The sequence below is a fragment of the Ciconia boyciana genome, chromosome 6, assembly GCF_034638445.1.
Source record: "Ciconia boyciana chromosome 6, ASM3463844v1, whole genome shotgun sequence".
NCBI lineage: Eukaryota > Metazoa > Chordata > Aves > Ciconiiformes > Ciconiidae > Ciconia > Ciconia boyciana.
The window spans coordinates 45,051,084-45,066,430 of NC_132939.1; the positions used below are offsets into that span (position 1 = coordinate 45,051,084).

Sequence of the window (15,347 nt, forward strand, 5' to 3'; positions counted from 1 at the left end):
TCTGTATCCAAAATTGTTCTTATAGGCTTTAATTAATGCCTGTTAACTGAATATGAAACACTGCTATAATCCATGTTGTCTTGGCAGGAAGAGAATTCTCATATGCCAAATCGCAGACAAGAAAATCCTAGAAAGATTTCAGAATGGAAATGACATGTAAGCTTATTTTAGTGTACAAAATGCTATATATATGCCATTTTTCTGGAACATAGAGCAGACTTTTGTAAAGTTCTAGTTTGGGAGGGTGTCAATTTTTTTTTTTTTATCTGAACTCAAGAGTAGTGGCAGACTTCTGTGTTCTGAAGTGCTGAGCTTCCTGGCTTAAAGAAACGTGTCTAGCAAGGGATGGAGTGTTCTTTCAGCACAAACAGATAGAGTGGAAAAGCTCCTCAGGCTTCCCCCTTCTCAACAAGTTCAATATTCTGATTCTTCAGTCAATTTGCTACTTCAATATCCTATCTGCCTCTGCTTCTCTACAACTGAGAATCATTTTTAGTTCTTGTCAGTAGTCTCCAACCATACTTCCTTCCCTTCAGAGCAATGTGGTGGTTTAATGTGCCTTCTTTTTTAAAGGGCAAGCAAATGTTGAAATGCCTTATTGAAGATGTTAAACACAGCAGTTGACCACAAGGAACAAACTTTTATACTGAGTAGTTGAGTAAATGTTACTGGCTTGCATGTTTCAACTAACGTCACATTTCAAATTGCCTTTGGAAGCCATTTTAATTTTGTTGATTAATTATATATTTTTTCCTACCATTGAGTACTTTTAAGATTTCTTATTTTTGAGCTTGAGTGATTCACTGTGGTAGTGTATTTACTGTACAGGTTTTAATGGCTGATACTGTAGTCATTATGCAAAGCTAGACAGGTAGGTTGCTAGTCAGAAGCCACTGTTTCAGGGGAGCATATTAACGGGGTTTATAAAAACAATGTGGTGGGTCCCAGTAACTGAACTAGGGATTGGATTGATTGCATTGTTTCAGGTTATATTACAGGCAGCAATGTATTTTTGACATTATAAAAATACAGGAGTTTTGTTGCCGAGTACAAAGCTGGTGATGTATTTGATAGTTTAATGTTTGTTAGACAAAACTTACTGCCATGGTTAAACTGTGCCATTAATTAAGTTAGCCTTGCTAAATCTAAGCAGCTCAATGCAAAATGATCAGTGTGTGATAACTTTGTAAGAATGAAGTTTTCTAAAAGCTAAATATTCCAACCAATATTCCACTACAGAAATAGTATAAGTAGTATACCATTAGCACAATATTACATAAAGACCTGTGTCTTTATAAAGCAATAGTATTTTTAGTAATTGTTACATTTGCCCCCAAGGTCCCATCCTCTTACCCTGGAACAATTTCAGAGCTGTGGATAGGGCTGAGACCATGGGTGCGATTTCCTTCCTCTGTTCCCAGTCTACTGTTTCAGATAGCTGACAATTTCAAGACTGAATTTCATGCAACAGTTTGGGGTTTCTGAGAATTAAGTGCAGATAGCATAGGGGTAGGAAATGATTAAAACATTTTCTGATTTCCCTTCCCCATAGTGGTGAGTAGACATCAAAGGAAAAATACCTTGTTCTCTTTTCACTCAAGTAATGTGGAAAAATGAACGCTAGAAAAGGGGAAAAACTAAGAATGAAGTAGAGATGCTTTATGTGAGTGGGCAACACGTATGCTCTATGCCTGTCTTGTGGTCTGCTTCCATCAGATGGTGCCTTCTAGCTTTAAGTATAACTTTAGAAGGCGGTTGGGTTGGGGTTATTTTGTTTTTCTTTTTTTTTTTTTAGAGCTTTTATACGATGCACTGACTCTATACTATTTACTTGTCTTTTTCTTCAGTCCTGATGCACAGATAAACTGGAAGGCTCCAAGAATGTGTTTTTTCCATGATGCTCCCCTCGGAGTCCTTGTCAGAGTAGATTTTACGCAGATTGTTCATTAATTATAAGCTGAAACATGACTTTGCATAAAAGGTACACCTCTTCAAATTCCTGCTCCTTTACTTAAGGTGGTGTCTTTGTGCTAAGAACAGCTTCATTGTATGTATTCAAAGGAACACGCTTTTCCTCAGAAAGTAGGTATTAGTGAACTAAACACCCCCCTCCAGCAAAATTAATTTCTAAAACCAGTAAATTTGCAAACAGATTTCTAGAGCATCTTTTGTTTATCAGGAAAGTAATGGTCTTGTGGTTAGGTCTCAGTTATAATTTTGAGATTCAGGTTCAGCTGCTGATTTTGTAGCAATGACTGTGGTACAACAGGACAAACTATTCATTTTATGTATACCCCAGATCTTTAAAATGAGTTTCCCTGCTGAAAGAGGTATTTCTCTGAGACTACACATATTTATGATGGGGTCAAATGCTGCGGCAGTGATGTATGAGTAAATATACAGAGATCTGTGTTTTGGAGGATATAATTTTGCTCTTTCAGACTTTTTTTTTTACCCTTCAGTTTTATAGCAAACCTGTTTTACCACAAACCTTCTTCAGGCAGTTGTTGGTGACAGTGTTCTATTATATGGCAAAATGGGAGGCATTCAAAGTTTGGAAACGTATTATCAAGATTCAAAGTAACATAAGTCACAAGTTCCATGATTTTCTGGAAATGCACTGTTACTTGTCATGCTTGTAACCGTTTTTGTAATAAGGAAGCAATAATGGCTTTTTCTTGCTATTTGTTATCCTGGCTGAAAAAGTTGGTTTAATTCTGGATGATGAATGACTGTTACCTGTTAAGACTTGTCTAACTGGAAGAGTGAATTAGTGTTCCTTTTCTTCCTTTGACTTAACAATTTTTAAAAGATACTTGTTTAAAAAAGAACTAAATCTCTTTGGTATGGCATTTGATTCAATGTAAAAGTTGATCTGTATTTTCATCCAAACTTCCTAAGTCAAGAGAACTATATTTTTAAAGTCCTTTTGCCATGGACTATATTATTCCATGTATGAGTGCAATATTCTACACAGTGAAACCCTACATTCTGTATGGATCCTTTTGGTGCTATCGTAAGAATATAACCAAAGCTGTATATACTGTTGTTGTTATAAAATAGATGTTGACTTTAATGTACTTAGGAGAACTTTTACCAACTTATGATTTGCTTTGGGATCTTTATTGTTAATGCAGATACTGAATAGTCTAGGAAATGCGACATCTCTTTTACTTACACAAAGCCATGTCTTAAAAGAGCCATCCAGTGTGCCATACTACTAGGTTTATTTAAACTACACCATTAATTCTGAGTTGATCCTTCTGTGAATTTTAATATATCATAAGGGATCTCTGCATTTCTAGCTCGGGAGTTAAAGTTACTAAGATGTCATTGCAAATAAAAAGTTAATAGTTTCATCCTAACCAAAACTGTTGGAAATAGATCTTACTTTTTCATTAGCATTGTTTGTCTTTGCATGTGTAATAGTACTCACATTTCTTGCTTCGGTTCTGCAGAACCGAAATTAACTGAAGTCTCACTTTATCTGCTATAAAGCTTTCAACTTTGTCCTTTGGAAGCCAGCTATGATAAACTCCGTGAATCTTTATCTTTGACTTTAGTTCAAAGGTGATTAGAAGTTATGATTGTATAACAGCTGCAAGTATAGGATTTACACCCAGAAGAAAATAATATTTGCTATAAATATGATTTATTATTGAAGTTACTAGCGGAACAAGTAACACAGAACAGAGATCAGAGCAGTGCTCATCAGCCTTTTAGCAGCTTCAAGCCTAGAAGAATGATTTTTGAGACTAAGCTACACAATGCACAGTGCCCAGAATAACTTGAAAACTGCAGATTAAACTGAGTAGCTAAGATGAACTGCAACATTTTATCTCCATATAAAGACCTGAGAATTGGTTTGGGTATCCATATGAAACTGAAGTCAGAACCATTTTCAGAGCTAATTTGACAAATAGAGTAATAATGTGCAGATCTCAAGGTGTTGGGTCTGATAGTTTGTTCTCCCACACAAACTTGCTGAAGTACATAATTTTAGGTGTCAGAATACCTGGCTTTTCCATTTTTAGGTGAAGCAACTCCATGTTACCAGGCTCAAAAAGGGACTGTTAACCTTTCTAGGCCCATTATTGGGTTTTGTCCCATGTTCCATGGTTGGTGTGCAACATTATGAAAGACTTTTCTCACCAGCTGTTAATCTTGGTGGGATAAAGATGATGTCCTTTTTTTGATTTTGTAGAACACTTAGTATATACAGAGAGTCCTCCCAATATAAATTTATTGTATATTCCTTCTCACCAATCTGTCCTAATCTGTAGAGATTTGGGAATGAAAAAAAAAAAAATGCCCGTCCTACTTTTCTGCTCACCGTGTTTCTTTGCGTTTGCCATGTTTTAGCTGCTTGGTATTCCATTTTTCCCCTTTCGCCCCCTACAGATAAACCTGGAGGACCCCAGGGGAGGTCCCAAACCACTGACCCTCTAAGCAACACAAGATCCAGGGGAGTGAAGGAGAGAGAATGTTGATGCTGGGGATGCGGCTGTGTCAAAGCTAGTCAGGAGCAAGTGGGGGGGCACTGATCTATAGCGTATTTTCCCTGGTGCACAAGACAGCTCTCCGGTGGATTACCTAACAGCAGAGGCAGCTGGCGTACTGGGTCATAGGATAGGCCTGTCTGACTACCAGGTCATGTGGCAAAGGAAGGGGACAAAGTGTTAGGCTGCAACTGGAGGACGTGCCATCTACTGTGATTTTGTTTACGGGACATTGCTGGTTAACATGACCCTGGCTCACTTTGTGCCCTCTCTCCCAGCCTCCAGTAGATCATCTGTTTGCTGGCTCAGTAGATCAGGCTAACCGCGGTGTCTGGCAGGTTTGAGCTGTGGAGCAGGAGGGAGGGGGAACTATGCTGCAAGCAGGATACAGCTTAGGTTCATGGAAAGAGAAAGCAGAGCGAATTCAGTGTGAGTCATGCTCAGGACTGAAGGAGGGGCAGGCCTGCTAGGAGGCATATGACTGCAAATACTATCAGGTTGGGAAGGAATGCAGATTCTTGGGGCACCATCAAGAAGGGAGAGAGAAGAGGCTACCTCACGCAGGAGAGTGGGAAAGGAAAGGTGAAGCCCCTCTTGTAGGTAAATTAAACATATTGTGTTAGGTCACGAGGGAAGTGCAGGACAACAATGTGAAGCCTTTGAAGCAAAGGTTACTTCTAACGCAAACCTCTCTGCAAGATATAATTTCTAGCACAACTTCATACCTATATAACCAGTGTACAACTCCCTGCATAATTACTACTTTAAAGCATAACCTGTATTTGAGAAAACATTATTTATAACTCCATATTGGATAATAGGTTGCTAAGAAACAGAGGATATTCCTTAAAAAGCAGGACATATCATCTGCTTAGCTTTGGTATATTGCTCTGTGATATAAGAGGCAGAGATAGCCTATGGGTTTTCTAGTTGTCTTAAGAGCTTGAAAACTGCCAAACACCTTTAAAAGACTTTGGAGTTGAGTAAGTATTCCCCATGCTAAAGGATTGTAATTAGCATCTAGTGTGTGAGAAAACTCCAAAAGAGTATGTGGAAAAAATTTCTGTTCTGAGTTCTCAATGACCACCTATAAATAATCTAAAACATATCAGTGCACACAAAATATCATTTATTAAACAAAAAAGCTAGAAAATTGTCAGTAGCTATATTAGCAATCATGCAAATCAATGTAAGCATAAAACTGATAGTCCATCTTAAAATCAGATGGAAGATGTATACTAAAAATGCATTCATAATCCAGAAAAAATCCTAATACAACTCTTGTTGAACTTCCCCTAACACAATCTTCCACAAACTCAGTACAAAAGAACCTGCCTGATCGAGGCTAAATTTTGATGTGACCAGAACTAGTTTCTTTGTATTCAAAACATCAGTCTAGCTATCAGAACATAGTTAATTATTAAACGTATGTGTATAATCAGGACACCTGACTTTGCAGATTGTTAGCAGGTTAGCATAGTGTACTTCTGTTTAAGCAGATGAGAGAAGAAAAATAGGATCATAAGTTTATTTGCAATATTTTGTTAGGCTAAGAAAAATAATGTAGAATATTCTTGCTAACTGCACATCAATGCAGTTTCCACAGTTTCAGTGCATTCTAGATTTAATCTAAAATGTCAAGGATCTTGGATCAGAGAATTTTGCTGTTAGCAATTTCATTTTTAACAAGTCTGCAGAGTATAAAGGTACTTTCAGAATGGAAGAAGTGTGGTGATCGGGAATGTGAGAGTAAGTAAAAAAGTGGGGTGTTTTGGTTTTTTTTTTTGAAAGGGGTCTATGGTGTATGTGCAGCTATTACAAACTTTTCAAACAAAAAGAGGAAAAAATACTTGCTGGATTGCGTTGTGTAAGTATATAAAGATCAAAGTTCAGTAAAAATACTCTTGAATAGCTAGTTTTTCTCAGGTTTCCTCAAAACGGGCAGGATAAAGCAGCTGTAAAGTATTTTTAACTCATTCTTTACAGGTACAAAAGAAATTTAAAAAAAAAAGAAAGGTAGGCTATAAACTGAGAAAGAAGACTATATCTCTTGTTTATAGTACAGTCACAGCCCATTCTGCAAAACTCTATTTTTTCTACTGTAAGCAAACTGTTTGGTTTGGGTTTTTTGTAATCCTTCTCACAAAAGACACTGTTAATATATCCTCTTTACTTACTTTTTCTTCTTTAACATGAAGTAAGAGCAGTAACTAGTTATGGAGTTCCTGGGGAGTAAATAGCTCTGCAGGAAGCAGAGTCACTGAATCACAAGTGGGCAGCGATAAATAATGCCCCATTTATTATCCATTGATTACCATTGTGAAACCTGTCATAATCATATGTAGTTGAAGCTGTTTCTAAGCTGTCTCCATTGGTTTGGCAGCCTTAATTGTTGCACTTTCAATGTGGATAGCTTGTTCTGAAGTGGGAGACACCTTTGATTTCCTCTGCTGATGGATCTTTATTTTCCTGTGGAGCCATACTGACTTCAATGGGTTCTGGATGCTCAGAGATGTCTGTCTTTGTGGAACGGCATGTGGAATGGGCTGCAAATGACCAGAGCACACCAGTAGTGGTTTCTGTGGGCAGACAGGGGTGGAGACAAAGAGAATTTAAAGTAATTCAAATTAAACTGGAAACTTTGTTTTTGACAATGTGTTTAAGGTTTATATTGCTTCAACTTACCTATTTTCTTCGTAAGATAAATGTATTCAAAATAGAGGACAAAATTCCTGAAATAATTACTAGATTTAACTTAGAATTTCTAAAATATACAATTATAAATATGTCTGGGAACTACCATTTGCTCTTTAGATCTGGCTTTAGTAGTTGAACTTGCTAATTCTCCACAGGCATTTCAGCATTGAAAGCTTGGCTGAATAAGGACTGGAAAATGCCCGTATAGGATAAGAGCTTTTCTCCTTGATGTCTGTAGTAAATAGGAAAGAAAAGAGGATAGGGCTGCTTTTTGCATTAGTTGCTTTCAACTTGATGATATAAATGGATTAGTATCATAACAAAGCACATACTGATGTATTAACAAACATTTTAACATATTTATATATATCAGACTTCTTCAGTAACCTATCTGACTTCAGACAAAATGGCTGCTATACTTATTTGTTTATTTCTTTCTACATACTATTCCAGCGGCAATGAGCAGAGTTCAAGCCACTACAGACCACTTAGGGCCTGATTGCCGGTATCTTAACTTCAAAACAGGGGAAGAGATAATGGTATACTCCAAACTTTCAAGGAAAAATGAAAACTTGTGGACCGGAAGTGTAAGTACTTCAGTCTGAAAGACTTTCCCCATAAATAATTTAGGTAGTGTAATAATAGTGTAACAACTGCAGTCTGCTTGCTTTTAGGGATCTTCCATCTCTTTTGTAATATTAACCAGTAATGGATCAATATATTTGGGGATGGGTCATTGTTGTTATCTTTACATAGAAAGGCAAAATCAAATCTTGGCAAAGATCACTCATGGAGAAACAAAGTCAAGATCAGAATCCAAGTTTTCTGTCTCCTTCATCTAATCATTTGGCTATAATGATTTCATCTGGTTCCCTTAAAAACATTCAGGTCTATCAGGTCAGGTACCTACCTACAGGTCTGGGGGTAAGAAGGTTTTACAGTTGCTTAATCTGTGATCCAGTATTGAGACCTGACTTCACAGTTCAGTGCGTAAGGAAAGTTCCCAGAGGAGTTATCATGCATATTTAATGATTTGGAACAATTGACGATGTAGTTAGAACAGCCATGTAGTTATGTTATAGCCAAGAAGAAATAGATGCATTGATCCAAATCCAACTGCTAGTAAAACTGTGTTTCAAAAGTGCTTCAAAGCCAGAAGATATTGGTAAACTTTTTTTTTTTTTTAAATTATCTGTCACATTTATTGTTTAACAATGAAATTCTGTCTTCCTTTTTTTCATCTGAGAGTATCTTTGCAGGTACCTCACTCTTCCTTGCTTTCCAAGATGTACTCCTCCATTAAAGGCTATGTGCAATGGTTTGATGTAAAGCTAGTGATCGGTTTCTTGGTCAGACTGACCCTTACTTGATTCTTTTGGGCATTATCATCAACTTATTTTCTGTGGTGTTGTCATCTTCATTGCCATTTTCTCTTCAGCTGCAGCTGGCCTCATACCTGAATTTTGTATCCTACTTTTCTTGTAACTTGTTATGGGTCATTAGTTATTAAGGCATGATTTTTTCTCCCACTTGAGTCAATGGGAATTGCAGCCAATTTTAGTAGGAGCTGGCTGAGACCATCTGTGCACACAACATTGTCTTCAGTTGAAGCAGTGTTAAGGCTACTGGTTTGGTTCTGCACAGACACACGTTCATAAAAATAATACCAAAAATAATAGTGTGGAGTAATATACTTCTCCTTGGTTTCTGAAATGACAAATGGAACACTTTGGTGAAGGAAAAATAAACCAATCTTTTGACCAAACAAAATGAAGGGGGTAGGGGGCAGTCCTATAAACTTATGTCTTTATTCATACTTTTCTAGCATATATGCAAGTACCTAACATACTTATAACTGAAGTTTAAATGCTCTCATTCCTTTTATATTTTTTACAGAAAGGAAAGGATTTTGGATATTTCCCAAAAGATGCTGTGAAGGTTGAGGAAGTTTTTATTGCAGAGGAAGTTGAAGTGCTCACTAAGGTAAACCAACATCGCCAGATTTTCCAGTGTAGTTCACAGCAATTGAAAATCTAATATCCAGTTAGAAATTCAAGTGTTGATGCATATTTTATTTCAGCTAATTCAAAATGTGGTTTCTTCATTATTGCTCCATTTGCATGCTTATTGTCCTCTAAAATAATTTTTATCTAATAAATTATATAGAACCATTAGGAATAATATAAATACTTACAGTCCTTTGTGTAAAGTTATACACATGTATAACTACACCAAAAGAAAGAGAATAAAGATATATTGCTGTGCTACACAGTGCTGTTGAAAATTACACATGAAAACAATTTAAAAGTTAATATTGTTCTTTTAGGAAACTGATTTCCTTTGTCTTCATGGAGATAAGTATGCTTTTGAAAATGAAGACAGTGCATTACATGATCACAACAAAGAAAGTGAATATTCATCATCTGATGCAGAATCAAAGCTGCATGAAAATGAACTCTTAGAACATTCAAGAGACTCCATGCAAAAGGAAGGAAGAGTTGAATCAGTTTCTGAAAATGATTCCAAGGAATCTCACAGTCAGGAGGAGTCTGCAAGCAAAAAGTTGGTTAAAAAAACTGAGAACAGACAAGATGATACTGAAGAGCCACAAATGCAAAACAGCCTCCCACTAGAACGCATTCCAACTCAGTCTAGTTGGATTGCAGGATGGTTCACCACAGGAAGTAAAAATGATGAAGAGCCCTTAAAAGCCATTACTGAATCTTTAGAAGAAAATACATACCGAGGCAGAAAAATAGTGGTGACTGCTGAAAATGACTTACAGGAGTCAAATGATAAGAAGGAACAAGAACCTCCCGCATCTGTTTGGTTTCAAGGTGGACTGACAGACCTTCTGTATTTTGGTGAAGAGAATGTGGATGTTGGTTTAGCATCAGAAAAAAATGATCCACAAATCCATGATGTTTCTGGTGTGCCTGGACATTCCAATAACGAACAGGAAACAGCAGTCACAGAGTTACTGACAGAAGAAGAAAAGAGTGAAAGCCAAGAACACAAATCAAATTGGTTTAATTTGGGTTTAAGTAACGTTCTTAATTTTGGCCACGCTGAGAAAGATACAATTGCTATGGAAGACCAGCAAAGCAGAGAAACAGAGGATGAAGCAAATAAGAACGAAGAAGTGCAGACCTTAGACCAGAAAGAATCACACATTTGGGACATACTTTGGGACAAAGCATCAAAGGAGACAGTTAAAGCAGTGACAGATAAAGAGCATTATGCACAAGAAATAATAGATTCAAACAGTAACATGCCAAATCCTGGGGAGATACCAGCAAGCATGCGTACTCTTAATGACACCAAAAGCACCTCAGATAGCACAGAATCATCTTTTGATGTACTAACAGGTGACAAAGAGAAGCCAATTGAACCTTACAGTTCAGAACAAGACTTGGTATCAGAAAGCCAACTGCTGAAAAATACTGAAGCTAAAAAGAGAAATCAGGAGTCAGAAAGCAAATATGGCCAGTCAGGTTGGTATACAAATATCTATAATAGCTTTATTAATTATAATATGGACACATACGATAATCAACAGGGACGTGAATCAATTTCATCAGATCAGATTTCTTCTTCTCCTAGCCCACCTCAGAATTGTGATCCCTTGGACACAAAAAATACAGAACAAAAGCCTGACATAGCTGAAGAACAGAGCCATTTATTCTCTTTTAGTAATTTTGCAGAAATACTGATGTTTCGGAGTTCAACAGACAAAGAAAAGCAAGTGCAGAGTTTGCAAGATGATGTGTTTTTTAGTGAAGAAACCCCTCAAACTGAAAATGATTATGAAATATTACAAGGAAATAATAACAGAGCAATGAAAGTACAAGTAAATCGGAGAGTTAGTGAGGAGCTGTCTGAAAAAGATGAGGGTGCAATCCAAGAAAGCAGTCTGTTTTCCTCACCAGCTGTGCAAAATAATGAACGCAGTAATGAAAAAGCAAAACATTTTGTCCAATTAGTTAGTGATGGTGATGCTTCACAAATTTTATCTGTTGAAACACTAGTACAACCTGAAGTATCTCAAAGACAATATGTACCCTTGTTTAGTTATTCCAGTGCTGAAGAACATGTTTCTAAGAGTAGTGAAAGTCAGGAAAATACCAATATAAAAGGTTATTATAATGACCCTGTCTCCAAAGATTCTCTACATTTACCTTCAAAATTAAATTTTGAAAATACAGTGGAAATTGGAACTCATCTGCAGGGAAAATCAGAAATGGAAACAGTTGAAACAGTGCAAAAAGAAGAAAATAATCTGAACACTTGTATTCAAGAATCTGTAAATTCAGAAAATGAATTACTGAGTTACGGGGAACTACCAGGAACTGCAGATAATCATCTGGGGAGTAAGAAGACCCCATGTGACAGTGAACAGAGTCTTACTCTGGAAAGATCTGAGAAAGGCAAACCAGTTGAATGCTGTGATACAGAACAAAATTCAGCATCGAAAAGCCAGTTCCAAATGGATGGTGATGGAAAAGAGAAAATTCACAAACCAGAGAATAAAAATGGCCCACTGGCTTTTTATGAAAACGACCTCGAAGATTTCAGTCAGGATTTTTTTAATGATGAACAGGATCAGAAATCTGAAGAGTCCCAAGAATTTGCTCCAGACCAGCCTTTCTCTCCTCACCCCTCATCTAGTGGCTTCCGTTTAACAGGTACCAAAACTTCTGAAGAAACTGGCCACTTGGAAGACATATGGAGTTTCAGAATGGAAGGTAAAAACTGCTTGCTGAGAATAGAAGAACTAAGCTTCCATAATGAAAAAGGCCTCAGTATAAGCCTTGATAAAATACTATGGGGAAAAGAAACTGAAGGCACCTCAAATCAGAAGGTTAAACATAATGAATCAGATAACAGTAATGTGGATAACTCCAAAGAGAATGATCTTTCTCTTCATCTGGCAGTGCAAAATAACAAACAGGGCAGTGGAAGAAAAAAAACCCGGCAACATCTACCAGATTAGTAAAAGATAGGACAACACTTGATGCTCTTGCTGACAGCTTGTCAGGAGAGAAGCTACAAACTTAACAAATTCCTATGAACATGCAACATCATCAGAATGGTGAAGCAGAAATAACACGGGAAGATTCATGTTCCCAACATGAGCTTCTGGTACCAGAGAATGGGCCAGAGGAGGGTCTTAATCTGGATCTTAGAAAGAAATATAAAAATCACATGTGATATAGTAAAAGAAAAGATTATTCCATATCATCAGATTTAGGCCCATCAATTCAAGCCATTATGACAGTGCAAGATACAAAAACATAGAAAATGAATCTCAGTTTTGGAAGGCATCATCAAACACTACTTCAAAAGGCACAGTAATACCAACGTCTTCAGCTGAATCCAAGTAAAAAAAAAAAATTTATAAAGAAAATTTATTGACAATAAAAGCAACAGAGCAGTCACGTGATATTAGTCTGACTGAATGTGAACTTCTACCCTAGAAGCCATCTAAAATAGAAGACAATTTTAAAGAAAAAAAAAATAGCATTGCAGTTAGTGTCTCCTAAAACCTTTAAACTAGAAAGCCAGACTGCTATTAAAAACAAAACAAAACAGATTAATTAAATCCTGGCAACCTGGGATTGCTCAGAAACGTGGGTGATAAAGTAAGTATATGTTGAAAAAGAAAACACTGTTGTAACTGAAAGGCTGGATAACACTGACAAATTAATTGCTGCTACTAAAACAAGATAGGAGAAGGAAAGAAAAAAAGAATCTGAAAATCAGAGAAAGTCGAAGTCCAGAAATATATAAATAATAAAGAGTATATTCTAACAGAAAGGGTTCCAGGTAGTATTTTTACAAGACCTTCAAGGGTTCTTTGCAAATACATTTAGTAAAACTAACAATTAAGCCTGTAGAAAAAAGTATGAGGATACCTGTTTTGTCAAAAAAAACAAATGAAAATAGGGATGACGCTAGGACTAGTAGAATTAAATACTGCACAGAAGAGTGAGATGGAGTTAAGAGAAAAGGAATCTGAACAAGAAAAAGATACTACTAAATCTGTAGAAGAATGTGCAGAAAATGGTGAAATCAATTTAGAAGTCATGCAAGATAAATTTAAAGAAGGACAGCTTGGCATTTTGGAAAAAATACTGCTGCAGAATCCAGTGAAAACAAGGAAACTGACAAAATCATAGTAGGGCAGACAGAGTTCATGTCCCAAAAACCAAGCAAAACCAGGCAAATATTGTGTGATAAAAACTCAGATTTACCAAACCCATTGATTACATTCCAACAATTTTATTTAAAGTTAAAACAAGATGTTAAGCAACCCTTAGAGCACCTCTGTGAAAGAAGCAAACTGATGCAGCTGCACCAGCAATTTGAAAAGATTCATCATGAAATCACAGCTTACTCATGTAAAGACAATGTTAAGCAGAGCAAACAAGTGATTGTGCCTGCACAAAAGGGGCACAATTTGGACACTGGGCAGGAAAAATATATGGAAAAAAGGAATGTTCTTCTAGAGCTGCCAGAGCTTTTGTCTGCTATAACAATTAAGTGTGCAGCCCAAACTGCAGCTAAAGGTACTGGACTAATGCTTCACTAACAGTGATTTAGCAAGAACAAAATATGCTTTGTCTGAGGAAAAAAATACAACGGACACAACACTGTCTCCTTCTGGTGATTTAAAATCAAGAGGTAGCAAGCGTAACTCATAGTACTTAATGACTGATTTCTGATATTTTGAGGATCTGATAAGGATCAATATTTTTGAGGATTGAATTAATATAATGGTAACAGTTTAAGAGCCAGTTACTCTTCTTGACTTTTGACTGTTGGACTATTTGTGATGGGTATCTTTAGCCAGTAGTGGCTTGAAGCACAGAATTAAAAATTAGTCAATTTGTAAAGGGTATTTTTTTTTCTACATGGGTAAGCGAGGTGTGGGGTTTTTTGAAAGTGGTATTTTATTTGCTTCAGGAAACTTACTCCAAGTCACTGACACTGAGGCAGCAAGGTGCCTTCAGTCATACTTCTGCATGAACATGCCTGTGGTTTCTTGTATTTCGCAGTGAAGTTTGTTATCTTGTGGGAAGTTGTTAATCTTTAATCCTACATGGCATTTTTAATTGTTCTTTTTGTAAAGCTTTTCCCACTTGTATTTGGTTATAATATAAGAAAGAGACCTACTAATCCTGAACAGGGAATCTACAGGCTAACTATCAAAACCAAGCATATTTTTTCCTGAACATTGATTTTAACTACTTTACTACATCACCAATTTTGCTTAAAGCTGTATCCTCCAAACTCTGTTCTGAGACCATTATTTGAACCAGTATTTCTTAAATCATAAATCTGTAGCACATTTTTACTCTGATGTAGCACTCTACTGTTTGGCTTTAAGTGGAGGAAAATAAAATTTAAAAAAAAATCAAAATCTCTTTAGAGGTTAATATCTTATAAAAACGTGTGTGTGTGTGTGTAAGTTGAATCCTCTGAAAATAAGGATGATTTCCCTTCACAATTATTTGCAGGACTAGGCAGTAGAAGAAAGCTACTAGAAGAAACATCAGAGGAGGAACATGAAATGAATGCAGGTGTAGACAGTGAACGTGACAGTGACCAACACTCAAAAGCAATAGTGATTCCTTCAGTAAATTCTGAAGAAAAAATGGACAGTTCAGTAGCTGACTCTCCATTTGATGTCAAAAAGCCTTTCTCAGATGCCATCCAGAACTACGTTCCAAGTAATGGTAAGTGTTAAGTTTCTTAATTTTAAGGAAAATGAATTTGCAATCTTAAAAAAAATTAGTTGGAATATATTGACAATTGTAATGTAAAACCTTTTTTTTCCTTATGAACAAACCAGAAGGAGGCTGGATATATCAGATACTTCTGTGCTTGAATGCTCTTGAGATCGGGGAATCGATAAAATCTGTATTTTCAGCAGTGATGAGTATTATCAAAAAGGTAAGAATTTTTAATGTGATATATTGTTAACATTAGTGCAAAATCAAGCCAGTTATTGGTTATGTTCTGCAATGAAGCTCCTAAAAAAGGAAAGAAAGAAAAAAAGATCCTTTTAAATAAACCCTCTGCAGTCCCCTTGCTTCTGGGGGTATCTGATGCTAAATGAGATAGAGATGGAACAAGAAAATGTCAGGT

At 36.4% G+C, this 15,347-nt stretch overlaps 1 protein-coding gene across 4 annotated transcripts in view; it reads left to right on the plus strand.

The window, feature by feature from the left end:
* The first annotated feature begins 89 nt into the window (after nucleotides 1-89).
* Nucleotides 90-15,347, plus strand: part of MIA2 (MIA SH3 domain ER export factor 2) — a 45,584-nt gene continuing 30,326 nt past the window's right edge. For 2 of the 4 annotated variants that reach the window (XM_072864652.1, XM_072864653.1), the window contains exons 1-7: nucleotides 90-156; nucleotides 1,848-1,981; nucleotides 7,650-7,783; nucleotides 9,093-9,179; nucleotides 9,523-11,941; nucleotides 14,717-14,935; nucleotides 15,052-15,152. In XM_072864652.1, the coding sequence (XP_072720753.1) occupies nucleotides 7,655-7,783; nucleotides 9,093-9,179; nucleotides 9,523-11,941; nucleotides 14,717-14,935; nucleotides 15,052-15,152 (2,955 nt within the window). In that variant the 5' untranslated portion in view covers nucleotides 90-156; nucleotides 1,848-1,981; nucleotides 7,650-7,654. Of the gene's footprint in view, nucleotides 157-1,847; nucleotides 1,982-6,133; nucleotides 6,249-7,649; nucleotides 7,784-9,092; nucleotides 9,180-9,522; nucleotides 11,942-14,716; nucleotides 14,936-15,051; nucleotides 15,153-15,347 lie in introns of those variants that run through there. The other 2 variants (XM_072864654.1, XM_072864658.1) reach the window with 2 other exon arrangements.